This window comes from Hyperoodon ampullatus (genome assembly GCF_949752795.1).
Source record: "Hyperoodon ampullatus genome assembly, chromosome: 9".
NCBI lineage: Eukaryota > Metazoa > Chordata > Mammalia > Artiodactyla > Ziphiidae > Hyperoodon > Hyperoodon ampullatus.
The window spans coordinates 15832502-15854817 of record NC_136922.1 but is presented as its reverse complement, the minus strand read 5'-3'; the positions used below and the strand labels follow the sequence as shown (position 1 = coordinate 15854817).

The 22316-nt window shown below is 44.5% G+C and overlaps 1 protein-coding gene across 1 annotated transcript in view; it reads left to right on the top strand.

Annotated features, from left to right (window-relative positions):
- Positions 1-13257: 13257 nt before the first annotated feature.
- LAMB1 (laminin subunit beta 1) overlaps positions 13258-22316 on the top strand; it is a gene marked incomplete at its 5' end in the record, with an annotated part of 73953 nt that continues 64894 nt past the window's right edge. The window contains 4 exons of the mRNA XM_079710922.1: positions 13258-13294; positions 14331-14506; positions 17262-17397; positions 20444-20517. Of these exons, the coding sequence (XP_079567048.1) occupies positions 13258-13294; positions 14331-14506; positions 17262-17397; positions 20444-20517 (423 nt within the window). The remainder of the gene's footprint in view (positions 13295-14330; positions 14507-17261; positions 17398-20443; positions 20518-22316) is intronic.

Sequence of the window (22316 nt, the reverse complement as noted above, 5' to 3'; positions counted from 1 at the left end):
TGTTTAGTCTCCATGTAATCATTTTATTCTCGTTTCTTTTTTTTGTGTGTGTGTGTTTGATTTCTAGTTTCATGCGGTTGTGGTCAGAAAAGATTCTTGAGATAATTTCTCTACTCTTAAGTCTGTTGAGGCTTGTTTTGTGCCCTAATACATAGTCAATCCTAGAGAATGGTCCATGTGCACTTGAAAACAATGTGTATTCTGGTTTTTTGGATGTAATGCCCTGAAAATACCAATTAAGTCTAACTGTTCTATTGTATTATTTAGGATCTCTGTTGCCTTATTGATCCTCTGTCTGGAAGATCTGTCCATTGATGTGAGTGGGATTTTAAAGTCTCCTACTATTATTGTATTCCCATCGATTTCTCCCTTTACGTCTGTTAGTATTTGTTTTATGTATTTGGGTGCTCCTATATTAGGTGCATATATGTTGATGAGTGTAAAGTCCGTTTCTTGTATTGATCCTTTTATTATATAGTGTCCTTCTTTTTCTTTATGGCCTTTGTTTTAAAGTCTGTTTTGCCTGATATGAGTATTGTGACCCCTGCTTTCTTGTCATTTCCATTAGCATGAAATGTCCTTTTCCATCCCCTCATTTTCAATCTCTGTGTATCCTTTGCCCTAAGTTGGGTCTCTTGTAGGCAGCATATTGTAGGCTCTTTTTTTTTTAATCCAATCCGCCCCTCTGCCTTTTGACTGGAGCATTCAGTCCATTGACACTTAAGGTAATTATTGATAGATATGTATTTATTGCCATTTTAAACCTTGTCTTCCCATTGATTTTATTATGTTTCTTCTTTGTCCCTTTTTCTTCTTTTTCTTTTTTTGGTTTGATTCACGTTGTCATCTTTTTCGTTTTTGTGAATCTATTGTATGTTTCTGATTTGTGATTACCCTGTTTTCAATTATATTAACCCCTTCCTATCTTTACTTGCTTTTGACTGGTAGTCATATAGGCTCAAACACATTCTAGGAAAAAAAAATCTGCATTTTCTTGCTCTCCTGATGTCCTCTTTTACATGTTCATATCCTTTTACTATTCAATGTCTTTTTTTTCTTGATTCTCAGTTAATTGAGCCTATTAAAGTTATCACCATACTGTGAACATTCTTAAAAGGAGTAGAAATGGAAGTTAAGTGGAGCCCGAAAAATCTAGCAACCAAACTAGTGTGTGAGGATTCCAGGGTTTCATACCATGGGAAGATGCTCAAATCTTGGAGAAGTTGTATAAACATTCCATATCTAAAGATAAACACTTAGGATCTTATGACCTTCAGGTTTAGCTTTTTGTTGGCCGTAACTGCATTATGACTCATCTAGGAAAGGCAAGATATGAATGGGAAAAACCAAATATTCAGGATTAAGGGAACAATTGCTTTCATTTGGAAAGAGGAAGTATAACATTTCTTATGAATAAATGTAAAAACGTCAATCTATTTAGATATGATTGATATGTTAAGTTACAATTTTTTATTTTTAAAATCCCAGTTCCCTGGCAGTCCAGTGGTTAAGACTCCACACTTGCACTGAAGGGGCACAGGTTTTATCCTTGGTCAGGGAGCTAAGATCCCACATGCCACATGGCCAAAAAAAAATCCCAGTTCTGTTCCTCAACTCTCTAGACCACCATCATACATGCTAAACAGCAGATACAGAAAAATATGTATACTAAATTTTCTACTTAAACTCAATTTTCTTTCACCCTACTATGGGAGGCACATTTAATATACAGACAATCTTAAAGATTTAAATTTTGACATAAACACACTCTAAGAAAAATCTACTTTTAACTGTGAATGCAGCTTACCATATTTTGATTAGAACATAGGAGCAAAGGAAGTGGTTAAAAAATTAATCATGGCTGTTGTAACACTGCATTCAAACCCAGATAGACCATGACACTTCCTACTGAACTCAAACTCAAGTTTTTATGGAGTACCTGCATATTTTAAGGGATGTCTGCAAGATTGATTTGTTTTTCCTCAGTCTTGGCTGGCCAGAAGACTGACCCTTTTCTTAGAGATATGAACATTGTCCAATATCTCCATCTAGGTTGTAAAGTCTATTAACATGACCTTCACTTCTAAACAAGGAGAGTCAGTCTTTTATGCAACCACAGGAATGCAAATACTGGAAGCTATCTTAATTTTGGTTTTTTAGAACAAGGGCTATACATGTTAATTATGGAGAAAAAAGAGGAGAACTATCATCTAATATTTGGGGCTGTACACACAGATAATTCCTGGGTGACACCTCTTTTTAATCTCAAGAAATATGATAACGTATACTTTTTTCATAATTGAAGCCTACTTTTTCCTTCAGTTGTATCATAGAAATAGGTCCCATCTTTTTAGGCGATGGAGTATCCCATTACAGGGGTCTAGCATGATTACTTAACTTATCCCCTAGTGAGGACCTTTTAGGTTATTTCCAGTTTTTCTCATTACAATAGTGTAAACATCTTTATATGCTTAATTTGACATATTTTTCTAGAGTCAATTTGATGTATATATTAAATTTTATACGTTGTTCAGATTGCCCTCCAGAAAGGCACAATTTTACCTTCCCCATAATCACTTATACTAGTGCCCTCGTGAGTTTGATTACAGGTAAGACTTGGGGACATTGACTTAACCATATCATCACCACCTCGCAGCTTCTCACGTGATTGTGAAAGTGTAGTCACTTCTTGGTTATCCTTGTGTAGGTTTACATTCTCCACATAATAGTACAGAGCAAGTGTATGTTAATACTGTATATTGATTAATCCTTCATATATCTAAATCAGAAACTGTTCACTTTTGTTTATTTCCCATGGTATAAAATGAAATGTACTATATGCTCTTTTAAAGTACTAATATGTATTGAGTATGACTCATTTTGACTAAAGCACTACCTGGGAATGATTTCTCCCCAAAAAGCGCAATGGACATAGTGCCAGTTGTTTACTGAACAAATGCATGAAACAGATACCTGATGAGGTTTGTGCTCAGTGCTGGGGAAATTAGGATGCTCTGAAGGCACTTGGAATTCAACCCACACAGAATCTATTCGTGCACTAACCATTTATTTCCTTAATACTCATTATACACCTACAATGTGCTCTGTGCCGTGCTGGTGTTGGGGGTACAGCAGCGAGTAGGAGAGAGGGTGTGCATGACCTCATGATTGGCACATCTGTCCTAGAACAATCTAGCAAGGCCTTCTCCAATAGGGGTATGTCCAAGTATTGTACCTGGGCAGTGGCATTGAGAAGCTTCCACAAGTGAGGTATCATCAGAGGTAGACTTTGAACATAAGTAAAAGCTGGCTTGGCAGAGAAGAGAGAGAGGCATTCCAGGCAGAAGGAACAGTCTGAGCCATAAAACAGGGTCTGGGTTTGGGGACTGGTGAGTATACGGAGACTTAGTGGGAGACTGATATCCTGAGAATGCAGAGATGAGAGAGATTGTATTGGAGCCAGATTGGAAAGAGCCTGTATAGTGTGCTAAGGCACCTGAACTTGTAAAAAATATCTTTTGAAGTATTTTTGATTTACAGTGTGTTAATTTCTGCTATACAGCAAAGTGATTCGGTTATATATATTCTTTTTCATATTATTTTCCATTATGGCTTATTATAAGGTATTGAATATAATATACAGTAGGACCTTGTTGTTTATCCATCCTATATATACTAATTTGCATCTGCTAATCCCAAACTCCCAGTTAAGGAAACTGAACTTTGCACTCCTTTTACAGATAAGGAAACTGAGGCACACAGAATTGTGACTCACATGGTCCCAACTTAAGAGCCTTGTCATGTTATTCAGTAAACTCATTAGTGACTAGAAACAATGACTTTTAATTCTGTAGGTCTTTGAATTTATATTTCAAGTTAAGAACCCTGATTTCGTCAACATTTATAGCACACTTCATTCCAAATATAACATTTTGTTCTTCAAAACAGACTTTTGGTTCTGTTTTTTGTTTTTAATTATACCAGTTGTACACAAATAGTCTCCTTACTTAAAACAAAGTTAAAACATGACAGATAAGGCAGAAGTTCCCTTTAACTCCCATCCCAAATACAATCCCTGTATTTTCCTTCAAGTTACCCACTATTATCTGTTTGCTGTGCCTCCATCTAGAACTTTATCATTGTCTACTCATGTGTATATGTTTACAAAAATAGAGAACTGTAATGTTCTTCCTTCATCTTAGACTTTACCCCTTGCTGATCTTTACCAATAGCATGTACAACTAAGACAATCCTGGCCTCCTCAAAATGTAGAATATACACCATTAGTACATAGCAGAGCTTGGCACATAGTAAATGCTCAAGAAATCTTAAAGAATAAGAGATATGTCACTGCTAAGGCTTAAGGTACTAATTAGGCAGATGTGGGAGTTGCCAGAGTCAAAGGTCAACAAAGTAGTGGGGATTATCACCACCTGGATTAAAACGTCCTCAGAGTCGATGACTCGATTGTCAGCTCCATATTCCATGATTTCCAAATAGAATCCCTGAGAAATTATGCAGTCCCCGAGGTTGATGGCAGCATTTTACTAGCCATTTTGAAAAGGGCAGACACATGCTACAACTTCTTTGTCTGGCAAACAGCCCAATATGTGAGACGGCATTTAATCCTGGGGTGAGACCTAGTGCTGACTTGTCTCTGATGTGATAAAAAAACACAGCCACTGTGCTCTGGGTGGGCTGGCTTTCCTAAATCTGATTAGCAGCCTTGGCGGCAGCAGTACAACAACCATAATGAAATAAATGCTCTCTTTCCAGAAGAGCAGGCTTATTCCTTTAGAGGAACTGCAGTCGTGGCGTTAATGCGTCTAGAAAGCCAAGGGTGTAGTGGTTGGGGGAGATGAGGCAACACTGCATCTCTTTGAGAATGGAGATGGCTTTTACTAGCATTTCCATCACTTCTGAGATGTGCTCAGAGCAAAGATCCCATTTTCCCAAGGTAAAATTACTGGATTGAGAACTAGAAACTGTTCCTAGTACAAGCCATGAATATTAGTGGAACATTTAACTTGCTAATTAAATCTAGTTTCCTGGATCACTCTATGTAATAATTAACAACCCAGAACTATGAGAAAGGTTTGCAGCCAGCGAGTAGATTAGACTATCGCTTCGAGCCTCTGGTACAAAGATATTGCCTGAACCTTGCTAGGTTCAAAATATAGACTAAACAAGAAGCGCTTTTTCATTCAATAAGCATTTCCTAAGGACCCACTAAGTGCCAAGTATGGGAACTCACAGGGAGATGCAGCAAGGACTTCAGAGGCTCAGTAGGAGCTGAACTTGACCTTTCAAATGGAGAAAGACAGACTCTGGATTTTTTTTAAAAGAGTAAAGGTGGATTTAAAAAAATTAAAATATTGGAATACAGAAAGTCCTTTTTTTCCTCCTGGCTAGTGCTGAATTTCAGCATCCTTAAAAAGCTGAGGACGTAACACTACCAGCTAAGATAAAATTTTCAACATAATCTTGAAAATACAATTTTAGGTGGATTGCTATAAGAGATGAGCTTTCTTTTAATTAAGGAAAGTTTTTCTAAGACTTAGTAACCATCAACCACTGAGTGTTAGTTGCCTACTCAATTTGCCATTGGTGACTTTCAATAAACATTAAAAAAAAAAGCAGTCTTAATGCACTTCATTAAAAAAAATTTTTTTAATTTATTTATTTTTGGCTGCATTGGGTCTTCATTGCTGCATGTGGGCTTTTCTCTAGTTGCAGCCAGCGGGGACTACTTTTCGTTGTGGTGCGTGGGCTTGTCATTGTGGTGGCTTCTCTTGTTGTGGTGCATAGGCTCTACCGTGCGGGGTTCAGTAGTTGTGGCACGTGGGCTCTAGAGCTCAGGCTCAGTAGTTGCGGCGCACGGGCTTAGTTCCTCCACAGCATGTGGGATCTTCCCGGGCCAGGGCTCGAACCTGTGTCCCCTGCATTGGCAGGCGGATTCTTAACCACTGTGCCACCAGGGAAGTCCTACACTTTAAGTTTTAGATGCCAATGTGTTTTTGTCTAAGTATCTTATATAAAATATCTTAAGTATTTCTATAGTAAATAGTTGTAGTCATTGCTTAAACTTCCAATTATACAAATAAAAATGTTTGAATGTAACTATTATAGGTGACAAAAGCTAACCAGAGAAACAAAAGCCTTTACTTTCGAAGGCCTTAAGTCTTACCTGTGAATTGGCAAGTATTTGTATTTTTTTAAATTCTTACTTCCCTTCTTTAGTTAGGGCACTCATGAATGAAGGTAAAGATAGGATACGCCAGAAAAATGAAACTTGGGCTCATGATTAGTATTCAAGTCTTAAGGGGTTTAATTGACTAAATTTCAGTTAATTCTGCTATAAATCTAATTTTTTTTTAATTGTCAGAGCTTTCCTGAGGTTCCCTAGCCCAACCTCAGACATTAATCTCTCCTACTCATTTTTTTGTGTGTGTGGTATGCGGGCCTCTTACTGCTGTGGCCTCTCCCGTTGCAGAGCACAGGCTCCAGATGCGCAGGCTCAGTGGCCATGGCTCACCAGCCCAGCCGCTCCGTGGCATGTGGGATCTCCCCGGACAGGGGCACGAACCCGTGTCCCCTGCATCGGCAGGCGGACTCTCAACCACTGCGCCACCAGGTCCTACTCATTTTTTTTTTTTTTTTTTTTTTTTTTGTGGTACGCGGGCCTCTCACTGTTGTGGCCTCTCCCGTTGCGGAGCACAGGCTCCGGATGCGCAGGCTCAGCAGCCATGGCTCACGGGCCCAGCCGCTCCGCGGCATATGGGATCCTCCCAGACCGGGGCACGAACCCGTATCCCCTGCATCGGCAGGCGGACTCTCAACCACTGCGCCACCAGGGAGGCCCTGAGGTCCTACTCATTTTTAAATGAGGTTAGCAACCAGAAGTTAAAAATCCACAAACAATGAACTGAGAGGGCTTGCCCCATTTAGGGTGTTTCTATGGCATTCATGTTAAATATAGGTTAGAAATTAAAAAAAAAAAAAACCTTGGAATTCATGGGCATAGATAGGGAGGAACTTTGTTTCTACCCATCTCCTGTTGGATCTAAACTATCATCTTGCTGCTTACTGGGAGGTGAAATGCAATGTGTGTGCAACCTTGCAGAAAACCTGTAAAGAGCGTGGATGAGGCCTGCCTACACCTATTTTAGTGACTATCTTAAAACACTCAAGTATTGACTTGGGTACTCTCTCACTTGTGACATTGCTTTTGAGATATCCAAGAATAGACAGGTGACTATTTTTAAGACCATGTTGATAAAAACCTGCCAGAACCAGTCAAGATAAATTAGGTTATGTTGCAGTTAAAACAGAAGACAAAAACCTCCCAGTCTCAGGCTAAAAACAGAAAAGGTTTATAACTCTCTTATACTACATATACAGAAAAATTTATTGGCTAAGGTAATATCTTCTGGCTTCAGGCATAGCTGGATCAAGATAATCCAAGGTGATCCTTAAGGATTTGTCCTATTGCATCCCTTAGTTCTGCTTTCCTCTGTGTTGGCCCCAATCTCAAGCAGCCTCTACTAGTTCCAGGCAGACATCCATATAACTCCAAGTCTAGAGAGAAAGGTATTCTTCTCTCCCATGAAAATTCCAGTAACTCCCACAAAAATCCCACAGGTCAGGTTTCCCTGGTCGCACAGTAGTTAAGAATCTGCCTGCCAATTCAAGGGACACGGGTTCGAGCCCTGGCCTGGGAAGATCCCACATGCTGTGGAGCAACTAAGCCCGTGCGCCACAACTACTGAGCCTGAGCTTTAGAGCCCGCAAGCCGCAACTACTGAGCCCATGTGCCACAACTAGTGAAGCCTGCAGACCTAGAGCCCATGCTCCGCAACAAGAGAAGCCACAACAATGAGAAGCCCGTGCACCGCGATGAAGAGTAGCCCCAGCTCACCGCAACTAGAGAAAGCCCGCGCGCAGCAACAGACCCAACACAGCCAAAATAAATAATGATAATAATAATAATAATAATAATTTATTTTAAAAAAATCCCACAAGTCACCCTAACTGGAAATCTTAAGTTGCATACCCATCCCTGAACCCATTACTGGGAAGAGGGAAATGGAAATGCACTGATTAGCCTGGAGCCCATGGAGGGATGAGCCTCTTCCAGTGATGTGGGTTGAAAATGTGGAAGGACTAGTCACCTCAAATCTAGGAGCTGTTTCCTGATAAAGGGATGTTAATGCAAGCCCAAGCAGCAGTTTCTATTGTGTGGGTCCCAGACTGAAACTGCCTGACTCAGCCCCTGATGTTTTCCATATTATATTACTGGTGACAGTAATAATCCTGTATGCTCTCTAAATGGCTATAAGTAAGGGTTATTCAATTTTAGCTATCCATCCAACAAGTAGATATTGAGTGTACAGTATACCAGAAACTCTGCCAACTTATGGGAATACAAATTCCACTAAAATACAGTCCTCACCCTCAAAGAGCTCCCGGGGATTTGGGTGGGGGGAGGACACTCAAAACTACAAATGACTATCCTGCATATTATAAGTATGTAGAAGGTACTGTGACTTTTGTCCTGAAATTTACTAGTCATCGAACCTACTTTTCTAGATGAATTCTGAAGCTTGCAAAGTACACTTAAGTCTAATTTTCAAAACAGCAAAAACCTAGTAATTTTCATGAGAACAGCGTTAAGTAAATAGCCGGGTTTTAGGACCTAATGATCAAAGTCTAGAATGTGATGTCCTTGTTTCACTGTCAACCCAAGAATTTAAAATGAGACACATAGGTGGCATTCTAAGATGATAAAGGTGATCTTTTTTAAAAATTTTATTTCTTTTTCACTGCGTTGGGTCTTTGTTGCTGCATGTGGGCTTTCTCTAGTTGTAGAGAGTGGGGGCTACTCTTCATTGTGGTGCGCGGGCTTCTCATTGCAGTGGCTTCTCTTTGTTGTGGAGCGCGGGCTCTAGGCGCACGGGCTTAGTTGCTCTGTGGCATCTTCCCAGACCAGGGGTCGAACCCGTGTCCCCTGCATTGGCAGGCAGATTCTTAACCACTGCACCACTAGGGAAGTCCTGAGAAAGGTAATCTTGAAAGCACGTCTTGGATTTTTTTTGAACAAAAACAATGCCTCAGGGCGACAACTGTCACACATTCTTTTGAGATGGAACAGCCAACAGCTGGCAATCCCATCTGCCATTCAGAACTGCTGTAGAACTCTCCAGTGAGACTGCCTTCCGCTGAAGCACGTAGTGCCAAGTAAGTAAGTTCAGGGACAAGAGGCCCCTGTCAGCAGGAGTAAAGCATTGTTAGGGTTCACTAGCAAAAGGGATGCATTCCTCCTAAACTGTAACATCTTCAGAAATCAGAGGAAGTTGAATGAAATATAACAGAGAGAAAGAATTTGTTCAGCAGTGAAATTGGGAAGCATTCCTAAAGTGAACTCAAGTCTGGTGGCCAAGTACCAAGGCCAAGTCTTTTGTCTTGGACTGGAAATTTGTTAGGCAAAAGTAGATATTTAAGATTTAAGAAGGTTTTTAAAACATGGAGACAAGTCTTGATTTACGTTGATTCCAGAAGCATTTATTGAGCACCTAAGATGTGCCCCATGTCCCATGAGACAATGTTTATGCACAAAGGAATGTTACACGATGATGGTATTTGTCTCACTGTCTATTGGGGGAGATAAGGGCATAAACAAATAGTTACAAGATTATGTCATGTATGCTGTAACAGGCTTTTACAAGGTGTCGGTAGACAGAGCTGGGAGTGGAGAAGAGGGAGGAGAGGAAGTCATGTTTAAGTAGAAGCCTTGAAGATGTGCGGTAGCTCCCTAAGTTGATAAGGTCAAGGAGGGTCCATGTAGCGGAGAAATGAAGGTAAAATATAAGGAGTATGTCTAGGGAACTTCAGGAGGTTAACATAGGCAGGGGGAAACCGTTGAACGCTTTTGAACGAAGTAGTGATGTGATCAAAGTTGTGCCTCTGAAAAATCCTTCCGGCAGTGTTACAGAGGGTTAGGCTGGACAAGGGAAGAGTTTGGCAGTAGGAACACGAGCCAGGAGGCTCCTGCTGGCTTTCAGACCAGATGTGAGCAGAGACTGAACTAAGGCAGCGTGATGAGGTTGGAGTGATGGGGACATGATGGCTAGTTGCCACTAGAGTAGAAATGATGGGACCTGATGAAGGGAGGAGGTGAAGGAGACAGAAATGTCCAGTGTGATTCCCAGGCTGAGCTGGCTTCAAGGATATATGATCCATGCAGCCTCACAGGGCCTCCCACTCAGAAGAGTCCCTACTGGCACCATCTTGAAATCACTGATAATTTTTGAATGAGGAGCCCCACGTGCTCGTTTTCCTTTTGTACTGGGTCCTGTGAATCGTATGGTCTGTCCTGTTCCCAGGTTTCTGCATTCAGCTACGGTGGCGGGGGGGTGGGGGGCGGATCATGGTATTAGTAACTGCAACTGGAAGCAGAAGAGATGGGTGGAGGGATGAGTTCAGTTTTGCAGCCCATGTGCCTATGGGTCATCAAAGTAGTGATGGTCAATAGGCTGTTAGAAATTAGATGTAAATCCTAAGCAAGGTACATGCTAGAGTCATCCATGTGGGGCATGCCAAGGTGGTAGAGCCCCAGGATGTGGATGAAAGGGTGTAGAGGAGAAAGAAGCTGGAAATGGAACCTTCAGGAACATTAATGTGTAAGGGATCAGAGAGGGAGAGAGAAAAGGGGGTTGGGGGGAGGAGTCAGAGTCCTGTGGGAAATTTTCAGAGGGAATTGTGTCCTGGAAGCCAAGGAAATGTCTTAAGGGAGGAATCGTGAGGAACACATGCCACAAAATGATCAAATAGGGACACCGTCCATTGCATTTGGCAGTTAGAGGGTTGGTGGTCATTACGGAGACCAGTGGTGGAGACGGAAGCCACATTCCAATGGGATGGAGGAGAAACCAGGAGGAAACAAAAGTGAGTGCAGACTATCCTTTTAAGAACCTGAGCTGTGAAGTCAAAGGGAGGAAAGTAGTAGAGGGGTGTGGAGAATAAAGCTTTTTAATTTTTTTTATTTTTCCCTCTTAAGATGGGGGAATAGAGCAGGTTTGTGTGTGAGAGAGCATTGCTCTCAGGAGGTGAGATGAGGGCACACTTTCCAGGCCAGAAGTACAAAAGATAAAGGTGGGAACGGAGACGGACACATTCATAGAGGGAGTGGTCAGAATATATGCATGCAGAAACAAACAAAAACCAACAAATCTAATTTTTTCAGTAATGGTAAGTTTACCACTGTAGGTGAAGTGTTAAGGCACACAGAGGGGCTTTAAGAGAGTGTTGAGGGTGCTTGCCCTCTGGGAGAGGACACTGACCGGCAACAGACAGAACTGCCAAGTAGCAGGGAGGGGTCAGCTGCTGTGAGAGCAGAGGCCAGTTTCCCCAAAAGAGGCAGAACCGAACGCTGCCTGCAACTTGTATGGATGAAAAATTGTAATAAGCAACTTTGGCCCAGGGTATCAAAAGTTCCACAAAGGGAGAAGACATTTGCTTGGGAATCTTTTTTTTTAAGTTCTGAAGACCTTCCATTCACAATATGAAGACCGTCGCAAAGGCACCCGCTTTCTCAGTGTTCAGGGCTGCCCAGATAGCACCAAGGATCCTGAACATCAGGTAGAGGCAAAAATCTCCAGAGGCTGCAGCAGGGCAAGTCTTGATTTGGTGAATAATTAATGTATCACCGAGACCTAAGGCCTCCCTCCATGGAAAGGATGTAGATAAACTCACAAAGCAGCTTACTCTATGGTCTAATGATTAAACTTCCCTGGGCCCTATTTCATTGCAACTAAGTTAAAAGCTGACCAACTGGCCACTTAAACGCTTCTCCCTGGGGTGATTAATTAGGAAACCAAATCTCCTGACTGGGCTAAACTAACTCGACTCTCCTCATTCCAGGGAACACTTTTGCCCAGCGGACTAAAGAAAGCTCAAGCTCTGATTCCAGCCATTGCTAAGGCAGCAGAATTGGGTTAATTCACAGAAGGGTTGGCAGAATCACACCACCAGCCTCTCTTCCCTCTCCAACCCCTAGAAGGGTGAGTGTGTATTTACCCCTTATTTAACCAGACAGGTCACACGCAATGCTGCTGGAGACCCGACGTTAGAGGCTTGCTCGCACACCTCACCATTTGTACACCATGGAATTCCTCTCTAGAATTTGCGAGGTTGTGCTTTGTGGAGGTTGTGGACAAGTGCGTCTCAGGAGAGACCTCCAGCTTCGTGGCTGAGTCGACCCTTTCACGATAAGATGGGAAAAAAGCATCACTACCAAGAGCGGCGTTCGAGAAGTTACCGGAATTCGAGCCATACGTCTGGATTTAGGTAAGAAGTAGATTAAAAAAAAAAAAAAAAGAATTAGATGGGTAATTCAATGCTGTGGCCACCTGGGTAGCAGGGACTCCAGGCAGGTCCTGAGCTGGTGCGCAAAGGCAGCCGACCGAAGAGCACTTTCCTTCCTTCGAATGAAGACATCAGAGGTGGCGCCCAGCCCGGGCTCAGCAATACAGGGGGCTTCCCTGCTTTCTCAGGAGCAAACCTGCCAGGTCGACCCTCTTTCTAAAGGGTTTAACCGGCCCTCCCGGAGCTCTGGGTGCCAGAGTTTATAGCCTTGGGCACCTCTTCGTGACTCACTCCTTACAAATGTAAATGCAGGAGCTCGCCTTGGGTCCCGACCCGCCTCCTAGCCTGCGATCCGAGCACCTCCCGCCCCAGCCCTGCGCACCTCGGGACGCGCACCCGGCGGTCGCCCCGCAGCTTTGCGCAGGGAATGTTAAGAGCCACAGCCCCGCCGCGTCCACAGATGCGGCCTTAAAACAAAAGAGGCGCCGGGGGAGGGTTGGACCTGGCCCTCACCCCCTCCCCGCCAAGTCGGGGCCGCCCGCCGCCCGCCCCCTCCGCCCCGGCTCCCCGAGTGCGCATGAGCAGAGGCGCCACCCTCGGTTCCTCCCAGGGCGAAACTTTCTAATTCCCTTCTTTGGGCTCCGGGGCTGCCAGGAGTCGGGAGAGCGCTCGCCCCGCCGGGTGAGGAGAACAAAGTGGCGGCGCGATTTTTCCCTCCCCATCCCCCCGCTTCCGTGGGAGCGGCAGGAAATGCGAGGGCCCCTCTCTCCCTGAATATTTGCCTTTTTTTTCCTCTCCCCCTCTCCAGAAAGGAAGACGGCGGACAAGAGCCGGCGGCTCGGCGGCCGTGTCCTCCCGTCCTCTGCTGTGTCCCCTCGGCTGCAGGGACTGGCCATGGGGCGGCTCCAGATGTTCGCGTTCAGTTTCTTAGGTAATTCCGAGAAAACGGTGGGGGAAGGGCGTGGGCTTGGACGCGAGGAAAGAATAAACCAAGCCGTTGGTCCCAGCTTCGGGGGAGCCTGGGGGATCGGGAGAGGGGCCCGGTGGAAATTCTGCGCTGGGATTAAACGCCAGCGCCCTGGGTGGTAGCCGGGGACGGCGTGCGAGGATCGCAGGCGACTGCATCGCGGGGGGCTGTGCCAGAGCTCCGGGTGCTCCCGCGGCTGCCTCTCTGGGCTTTGCATCTCCGGCCCTTTCTCGGTGGGTCTGTCCGTCGCTGGGGTCGGGCTTATTGGGGTGGAGGGCTCTCCGGGAGCCCATTTTCCAGGAAAGTGCCCCGAGCTGAGCGCAGGCTTCGTCCTGGGAACAGATTGGGGCCATGTGGCTTTAATTAACCATCGCTGTTTGCCCCCGGATGGCGCCAGAAACAGCTGGACCGGGAGCGTCCCCGGAATGACGAATTGTTGAAGCCAATCCAAAGCCGCAGGGACTGTCCACCGGCCCCTCGCTCGGGAGAGTGGCGTCCCCCGCGAGCCCCACCATCCCCCGTCGCCCGGCGAAGCGCCCGCATGCACACACACTCACGCGCCCGCACGCTCACAGATTTCCGCGCACACACTCGCGCTGTCACGCCGAGGATACACACGCTGCCGCGTGCACGCGGGTTCACAGACACACACGTGCGCGAGTACGGGTGTGCGGCGTTTGGCCGCCTGCCTCCCTGCGCCCAGGTCCAGGCGTGTCGAAGTGCCCGGATCTGCTTGCCGGGCAGATTAGGGTGGGCACGAGTGTAGGTGGGCTTCCTGGGAGTGATGCTCTCGGCTCTGGACAAACTTGGCGTCTCTGTTTCTGTCTGAATCCTCCTCTCCACGTCCTGCCTTCCCGGCCTCGCTCATCTCCCCATTGTGTCTCTTTTCTGTGTATCCTGCTTTTTTTCTGAATCTACTCTCTCTCCGCCCCTGCTTATTCCCTTTGCTGGGGCCCGCTCCCTGCTTGTGCCCTACCCTGTCGCCTGACCCTTTCCATAGCCCTGTGCGGAGCCCAAGTGAGTGCTCAAGAACCCGAGTTCAGCTACGGCTGCGCCGAGGGCAGCTGCTACCCGGCCACCGGCGACCTTCTCATCGGCCGAGCCCAGAAGCTCTCGGTGACCTCGACCTGCGGGCTGTACAAACCCGAGCCGTACTGTATCGTCAGCCACCTCCAGGTGAGAGGAGAGATGGCTCCAGGCTCTGCGCGCGCCGCCTCCAGTCCAGACCGAAGGGGAAGGCCCAGGGGACTCCGCATCCTGCCAGCGATCCAGATAGGAAGCGCCGCAGCCAGGGAGTCCCGGGATTAGGCTGGTAGCTCTCACCCTTTTGCACTGCGGTGGCTCACAGTTTGCACAGTTGCATCCGCCAAACATTTCCTGCCGCGGCTACAGTCAGTGTGGAAAGGCAGGGCTGCAGACAGATCTGGTGGCCCCTGCCCCCAAGCCCTGACCTCTAAAAGACCCGGGCGTCTAAAAGACCCGTGTCTCGTTTTTTGTTTGCTGGTTTGGTTTGTTTTTTAATCCTTTTCTCTTTGGAAATGTATATAAAAGGTGGTTTAACCTCTTCTTTTTTATATACTGAGTGGTGATCTTGGGCTTTTCCCAAATCTTTCACTTGGATAAAGAGTATTCCAGCACTGACAGACACCTTGCAAGGTCACTCCCGTCATGGAGAAAAACACTCCAATGTTTTTGTCTCCTCATATGGTGCTGTTCCCATCTACTTCTGTTAGATAGGAGAATCAGATGCTTCCTTTTTCAAAATGCCCTGGTTGCCATGGTACCTGATAGAGGAGGACCAAAATGAAATTTCTGAGTGTTATCTGTTTCTAAAAGTAGACCCAGATCCTAGCTTTCAAAGGTCACGTTTTTTGTTTTGTTTTGTTTTTGCGGTACGCCGGCCTCTCACTGTTGTGGCCTCTCCGGATGCGGAGCATAGGCTCTGGACGCGCAGGCTTAGCGGCCATGGCTCACAGGCCCAGCCGCTCCGTGGCATGTGGGATCTTCCCGGACCGGGGCACGAACCCGTGTCCCCTGCATCGGCAGGCGGACTCTCAACCACTGCGCCACCAGGGAAACCCCAAAGGTCACGTTTTTAATAAAACTAATTTTAAAAGAAGACACAAAGCATAAACCACCCAGAATCAGAATCCCTTTCCTTGATTTTGAAAAGGGAGGCATGTATCTCTGGCCTCTAAAGACAGCATAAGGGCTTAGTCTCCTGCGCAGGGCAAGTGCCAAGCCACTTGCTCTAAACTTGGTCACTGCACCCACCTGCAGATCTGCCCTTCAGGAGTGGGTCAGAATACCGTGTGGTTTGCAGGCAGATGCCTTCAAGTGGAGTCACGTTTACAAAGCAGAAGGAGAGCCCATTCTGGAGACCCGATAAATTAAACCAAAGGAATGTGGTAAAGTGGATTCCACTTACTTGCTTCCAGGTTTATACGGAGATGTCTAGACTGCTTCCTCCTGATTAGAAGGGAGGCTATAATTAAACTTTTTTTAAGTTCTGGTAATTGTTCTCCAGTATTAGTTTCCTTGGCTACAAGTTACTGAAGGCAGTTGATGTTACCTTTTCTAATATTAACATGTAAATTTTACCTAAAATATTATGCTAACATTTACCTCCAAGGCCAGGACATCCTGTAAATGAATCACCAGGTCCTGAAAACAGCTTTGACCAGAATGAGAATTGGACTATTTGCCTTAAAAGCAAGTAGAGCCAGACTCCCTGGTTTATGTGATTAGCCATGAAATTGTGGAGCAGTCTTCACAGATATTAGAGCCTAAAGAAAGGCACTGGGTGTGTACTTCTCTCAGACGTTGAACAGGTCAAAAATTGAGGCAGGAAGCGTAAGTATTTTGTCTAGGGTCCCATTGTATTCCTGACTTCTGGCTTCTGTTTTCTAGTTGGTACATCTTGCCAGTCTCTAAATCCTTTTGGGAGGAAGGTGATAAGTAATAGCTAGCTAAATAAATACAAACATAAAAAGTACAGTCAGTTGATACTGTCCTTATAAGAATACCACCCTTGCTTAAATGTTTGTAAGATGTGTGTGGGTCTCTATAGATTTCCATCTCAGTGTCACTTTCAGAGCTAAGAATAATATGCATTTCAGAAAATCTTAGAGAGCAAAACCTTATGTGGAAAAGGGAACTTTAAGTGACACTGTTTATAATTCACGGTGATGGAGTGCAAAGAGGTCTCTTTTGGCTGTGACCCCCATTTTAGGGGAAAGGAAAATGAGAAGAGAGAAGTTCAAAGCTACTCTAAAACCTAAAGTATATTTTCAGTTCGTGTCCAATTTGGTGTTCTTTGAATTGGTCCCAGTTTTCAGTGCTCCCAACATGAGAGTCTGGTGTCCTCTTCCTGGATATTCTGAGCAGTTTGTAGGCTAGCCTGCTCGCTGCCGCTGCGAATTCACTGCTGGGGCAGAGGAGAAGCTAAGAAATCTTTATCTGTAGTTCCCAAAGCTTCTTAAATATGTCTGCCTAATACTTGGTTTCTGCTTTATATAGGTTTTCGAAAATCAGGCCAATTGAACTGTTCTCTTTTTATTTTCAGTTTGCTTTATGTCAGCAAAAATTCTCTAAAACCTCCTCTGCAGTTTGCTGTAAGAGTAAACTTCTCCAGGTATTCACTGAGATTAAGACTTAAGCCTAGAACTTTCATTTTGATTAAATTAATAGCTTGTGGAAACAATGCCTTCTACTTTTGACCTTGAAGTTGCAAGAGAAGAGGAAAATTTCAGGAGTATTTCATACTCAGTTAAGTTAAAAAGTGAAAGACATATGACAGGCCATTTAAGTAATTTTGGCACATGCATTTTTCTTGAAGCAAGTAGGTTGGGTTTTTGTATTGTGGGCTTGATTTTGGTGTGTGCGCGTGCGCGATTGCTTCCTAGACTCATAGAGCTGACTTTGCTTTCAGGAGGACAAAAAATGCTTCATATGCAATTCACAAGATCCTTATCATGAAACCCTGAACCCTGACAGTCATCTCATTGAAAATGTGGTCACGACATTTGCTCCAAACCGTCTTAAGATCTGGTGGCAATCCGAAAATGGTATGTGGTTGGTATGGGGATAAGTTCCAAGGAGTGTGATTGGTCACCTGGAAGGGGTTTACGGGCTACTGGGTGTTTGTAATTACGATTGGTTTCTCTATCCTGGAATTATGGCCTTTGACAGATTTACTGCCTGAAGCACTAACTTCTCTTGGTAAAATCCAATCCTTCTTCCTGAAGTATGCACTTCCTATAAGAAAGAAGTCTTTCATGCGAGACCAAAGGAGTATTTCATAGTCTTCATCCTGAGGAGGCCTTGGGGAGCGTGGGCATGGGCCGGGGGCAGTCTGGGGAGGGCGTGGGAAGGCCCTGCACCATCTCAGGCCCTTATTCCTCCACAAAACAGCATCTTTCATTTTGATCAACCCCAAAGGAAAGGGCAGAATCGACACCCACCATCTTCCTTCCATCTAGAGAACATTTAACCATAGTACTCTGAATATACACTAGATGTAGTTTTTCAGACTCAACGTGGATAATGACCCCCAAGTCAGCTTTTCCAGTGAGTGTGTGAATCCCACCGTTTTTCCTTTCTTTGCCTCTTGGGTTTTGGTTTAATAAATTCATCAGATATGATGTTACTGTTGAGGTACAACTAAGCCCAAATTAGTTTTGCATTTGCTTCAAACTTGAATGCTGAAATTTGAGGACTAAAGGTAGAGTTCATGTGTTTGTCATTAACAATGTTACCATTAGATCTTTTTTTTTTTAATGTTTTTCTTCTTTTTTTTTAATTAATTAATTAATTTATGGCTGTGTTGGGTCTTTGTTTCTGTGCGAGGGCTTTCTCTAGTTGTGGCAGGCGGGGGCCACTCTTCATCACTGTGCGCGGGCCTCTCACTATCGCGGCCTCTCTTGTTGCGGAGCACAGGCTCCAGACGCACAGGCTCAGTAATTGTGGCTCACGGGCCTAGTTGCTCCGGGGATCTTCCCGGACCAGGGCTCCAACCCGTGTCCCGTGCATTGGCAGGCACATTCTCAACCACTGCGCCACCAGGGAAGTCCCGACCATTAGATCCTTTTTACACAACATTTATGAGAAAGGACTCTCAAAGAGTGAATCTAAGCCTGGGCAGAGAAAGCCTGGGACTTCTGAAACCACATAGAGCTTATGACAAATGTGGGACGTTTCTGACTGTCCACGTTTTTCCAGTGAGACCGAAAGACAATTAGAAGAAGGATGCCTCAACATCAGTATCAAGTTGATAGACAGTAAAATAGTTCATCACGTGCTATTGTTCTAGAGGAGGGTTTTTCTTGGTTACATCAGGAGTTAATCAGTCTCTACAGCTTTGAGTTTGTGGGACAAAAGAGGCCAAATGCCAGAAAGAAGGGATTTTCAAATAGAGGGGTTTGAGGGCGCTGTCACTCTGTCACAAGAGATCAGATGAGATTAGGTGGATGGAACTTAGTTTTAGAAAGTCAGACTGAATGTGACTGTCCCCTCTCATCTCTCTGCTGTCCGATAGGTCACAAGTGAAGACTTTCTTTAGGAATGTCATTTTATCTATTTATATTTTGTCCAAGATGAGCTTTACGTGACGTGTTAAATTATCAGTGCTCAGGCCCAGAAACAGTCTTGGAATGTGCAGCTACTTTTAACTTACCCCTCATGATGCTTTATTCCTAGGTCCGACAGAAATCAAGTACACTATAGAAGAATGATCTCATTTCTTTTCTCCGTGGATTTTTCTTCCCATACTTTAAAAAAAAAAAACCTGCAGTGCTTTATCAGGTTAGGAATCTAAAATGGAATGTGCTTTTCAAGCCCACATTGCCGGATACGTTCTTATGTTACAGAACTGGTCCTAGTCTTGCTCGTACTTTACACTATTTCGTTATCTCTTCATTTTAAACATATAGTGCAGGTCTTTAAAAGCCTGGGAAAGGAGAGACAGATAGTTGCTTAGCTAACGTTGTCGCTCAAAAAGAAAGGCGGAGAGTAGGTTTGTAGTTCGTTTCTTTCTAATAAGTTAGATAAGGTTAGTTAGCAAGGCTATGTTTTTCTTTAACATTCCAACTAACTCATATCCGTTCCAGTGACCACTTCCCCCCAACCCCCATCCCCAATTGACTTGGCAGTTGTCCAGTGGGAGAGTTTATTTCAAAAGTCTACTGATTTCCTGAAAATACACCAGCCTGTGACATGATTCATCCTGACACATTCCTGTCTTCCTGCATTTAAGACTTCTTTTGCTTCAGAAGATGGACCCCCAAAAGCTCTCTCGAGCACAGGAAATGTGGAAAGGTCTCCTTCACTAAACAGGCAGGCTTGAGGGCCCAAGGGATTGGGGAGGAGGTGCTTTCTGTCCCTGGAATTCCAGTGGATTGACCCCCAGGGCATAGTGCAGAGGCTCATTTGTTTGTTCAGGCTTTCCCCTGAAAGGGAAGATGTTAGTATTTGTTCTGGGCCAGTTTATTTATTTGACCCATTCTTTGTCTCTTTGGCATTGTTTCTCAGTTGTGGAAATGCACCCAAAGGCTTCTCCATCAGGGATAGGTTTTTCTAAATTGGAGTGTAACTCACAAAACGTGGTGGACTCTTATTTGTTTTCTTTGCTGCTGCACAGAAAAAAAGGAATATTTGTGTTTCGACTGGAAGAGGATTGTGTTCCTGGGCTTCAGACAGCAAAGCTGAACCCCTAGTGTGCACAGGAAGTGCCCCCTCTTGTTTCCCCTTTGAGAGTCCCTTGGCTTAGTGGGTTGGGAAGACTTTGCATTTTTTTCCTAAGCAAAAGATGTCTTTCTTGACAGCAACTAAAGGCTGTCATTCTGACATTCTGCCAGATGTCTTGTTCCAGGGAACACATTCAATACGTTGAACTCCAGAATGATTTATGAACAACTGAGGAATCATTCTCAGCTGTGCTCCATCACCTGAATCAAGCCAGGGTTTTATCATTACTTATCTTCAGCTTAAGATGGACTGCAGAGAGAACTTCTATGCGGAGCCTAAGGATACTTGAAGAGAATAGTCTCAGTTGTTCACAGATGTTCCTGTTTACCTTGCTGTTTCCTTTTGTCTTTTCAAAAAACTCTCCTATAGGCGTGGAAAATGTAACTATCCAACTGGATCTGGAAGCAGAATTCCATTTCACTCATCTCATCATGACCTTCAAGGTAAGGAATCCCTAACTTTCTCACAAATTCCCCTTTCAAAATGGATGGCTGTTGCGAGTTGGCCTCAGTGGGAACCTAAACATTATTGTTGCTATAAATTGGGATAATTGAACAGCTTTTCAACATGGGCATGAAGAACTACGCTTAACAGATACTCTCTCTTCATAGCAGTAAGTAGAGAGAGCCACTGCTCTAAGAAGATTCGACTGTAAACTTTTAATTAGATATCTGTTTATTTCCCCATGGAGACAGGCAGCTTTGACTTGCTCCCAAATCATAGTAAGACATCTGGAGAGTCAGGCCCTCCTCCCTTGGGTTGATGTTTTAATGCTGACTTTGGTAACTGAAAAGGAAGTGTATTATCTTTAGTTTTCAAGGTTTTGCAAAATATGTGGGAACGGTTTTTGAGTTCCTTAAGAAATGTGCCTGCCTTCTTCAACGTGGATTTTTCCCATCCTTTTTCTTTGAGAGATGTAAAATGACTCCAGGACTAGGGAATGTCTGTGTACAAAGTCCCTTTGTTTCTTCTTAAGCAGCTGCCTGGAAATGACAGGCTTCACATGGCTTAAAGTACATGTTGGTGCACACAAAACCTATAATTTACTTATTGCTTCTCAGATTAAAATCACTTTTGAATCGTTTTCAGTTGGGGGCCTTATCTACACCTCCTCAGGTTTGGAAAAGGTGCCAGGGGTAGGTTTACAGTGTGGGCGGGTAGCCATGAAAGTCTTGCTTGTGTCCTCTGCCTAAGCCTGGGCGGCCAAGGGCCAGGGGTGGGCGTGGAAGTCACAGCGTGACTAGGAGGGCTGCTGGGCTGCTGGTCCCCAGGCCTGAGCTCTTCCTCCCCTTGCTCCTCCACGGGAACCTGCTGTTGCTGGTTGGGGTGGGCGGGGGGAAGGTTTACACTGTGGCACCTGGTCCCTCGAGGGGTGGGGAGGACTTTCCGTAAACCACGCCTTGTCCCTTCATTGGCCATGTGCTCAACCTGGCAGTTAGAATTGAGACTCAGCTTCGGATGTTGCCTTCATGTTATGGGACACCTAAAATTACTCAAAATCGTCTTTATTAATGTTTATGGTCCTATCTTTTACTTTGTTTTCTCCTTTTAAAAGGTAAAACTACCTTTTATGGGTAGTTCGTTTATATCCAAAAGTCGGGTGGGCACATATCCTGTAGTTGAATACTCATTCAAGTGAATACAATGGGCCAAAGATGAAGTTCTGCGCAGAAGTGCTGAAAGTCAAACAGAGGAGATTGTGATTAAACTGAGACCTAAAGAATGGGTACAAGTTGGCAGAACTCATCCTTTGGGCCCCTAGTTCACGTGTGAAAAGCAACATCTACAGGGTTGCACAGACTTGGGTGTGACTCCCCATCCTGTCCCTTACTGGCGTGTGTGGCCAGAGCTTCTCCTTCCTCTCTGGTAAAATGGGAAGAAAAATAACGCCTGTATTATAGGTTGTGTGGCACACCCCTCTGCCCTGGGGGTAGGAATGATCTTACCACCCTGGCGTGTAATGGGAGCCTGATTGCTTTTACATATGCTGATGCTTGGCATGTAGTAATTGCTTTACAAATACGGCCTAAATACGTGGATAAATGAATTCAGTCATCTTCTGTTTGTAAGCAACTGCCTTAGATTTTAAAGATAGCATGTTCCTGCTCTGCGCTGTCTGGAAGCTCCAGTCTTCTAGGGGAGAAATACGTACTTGCAAATAACTTACAATACAAGGTAGGATGTGCTCACTGCTATAGCAGAAGTTCAGGTAATGTACATGGGCAGGGAGGAGAGTGAGATT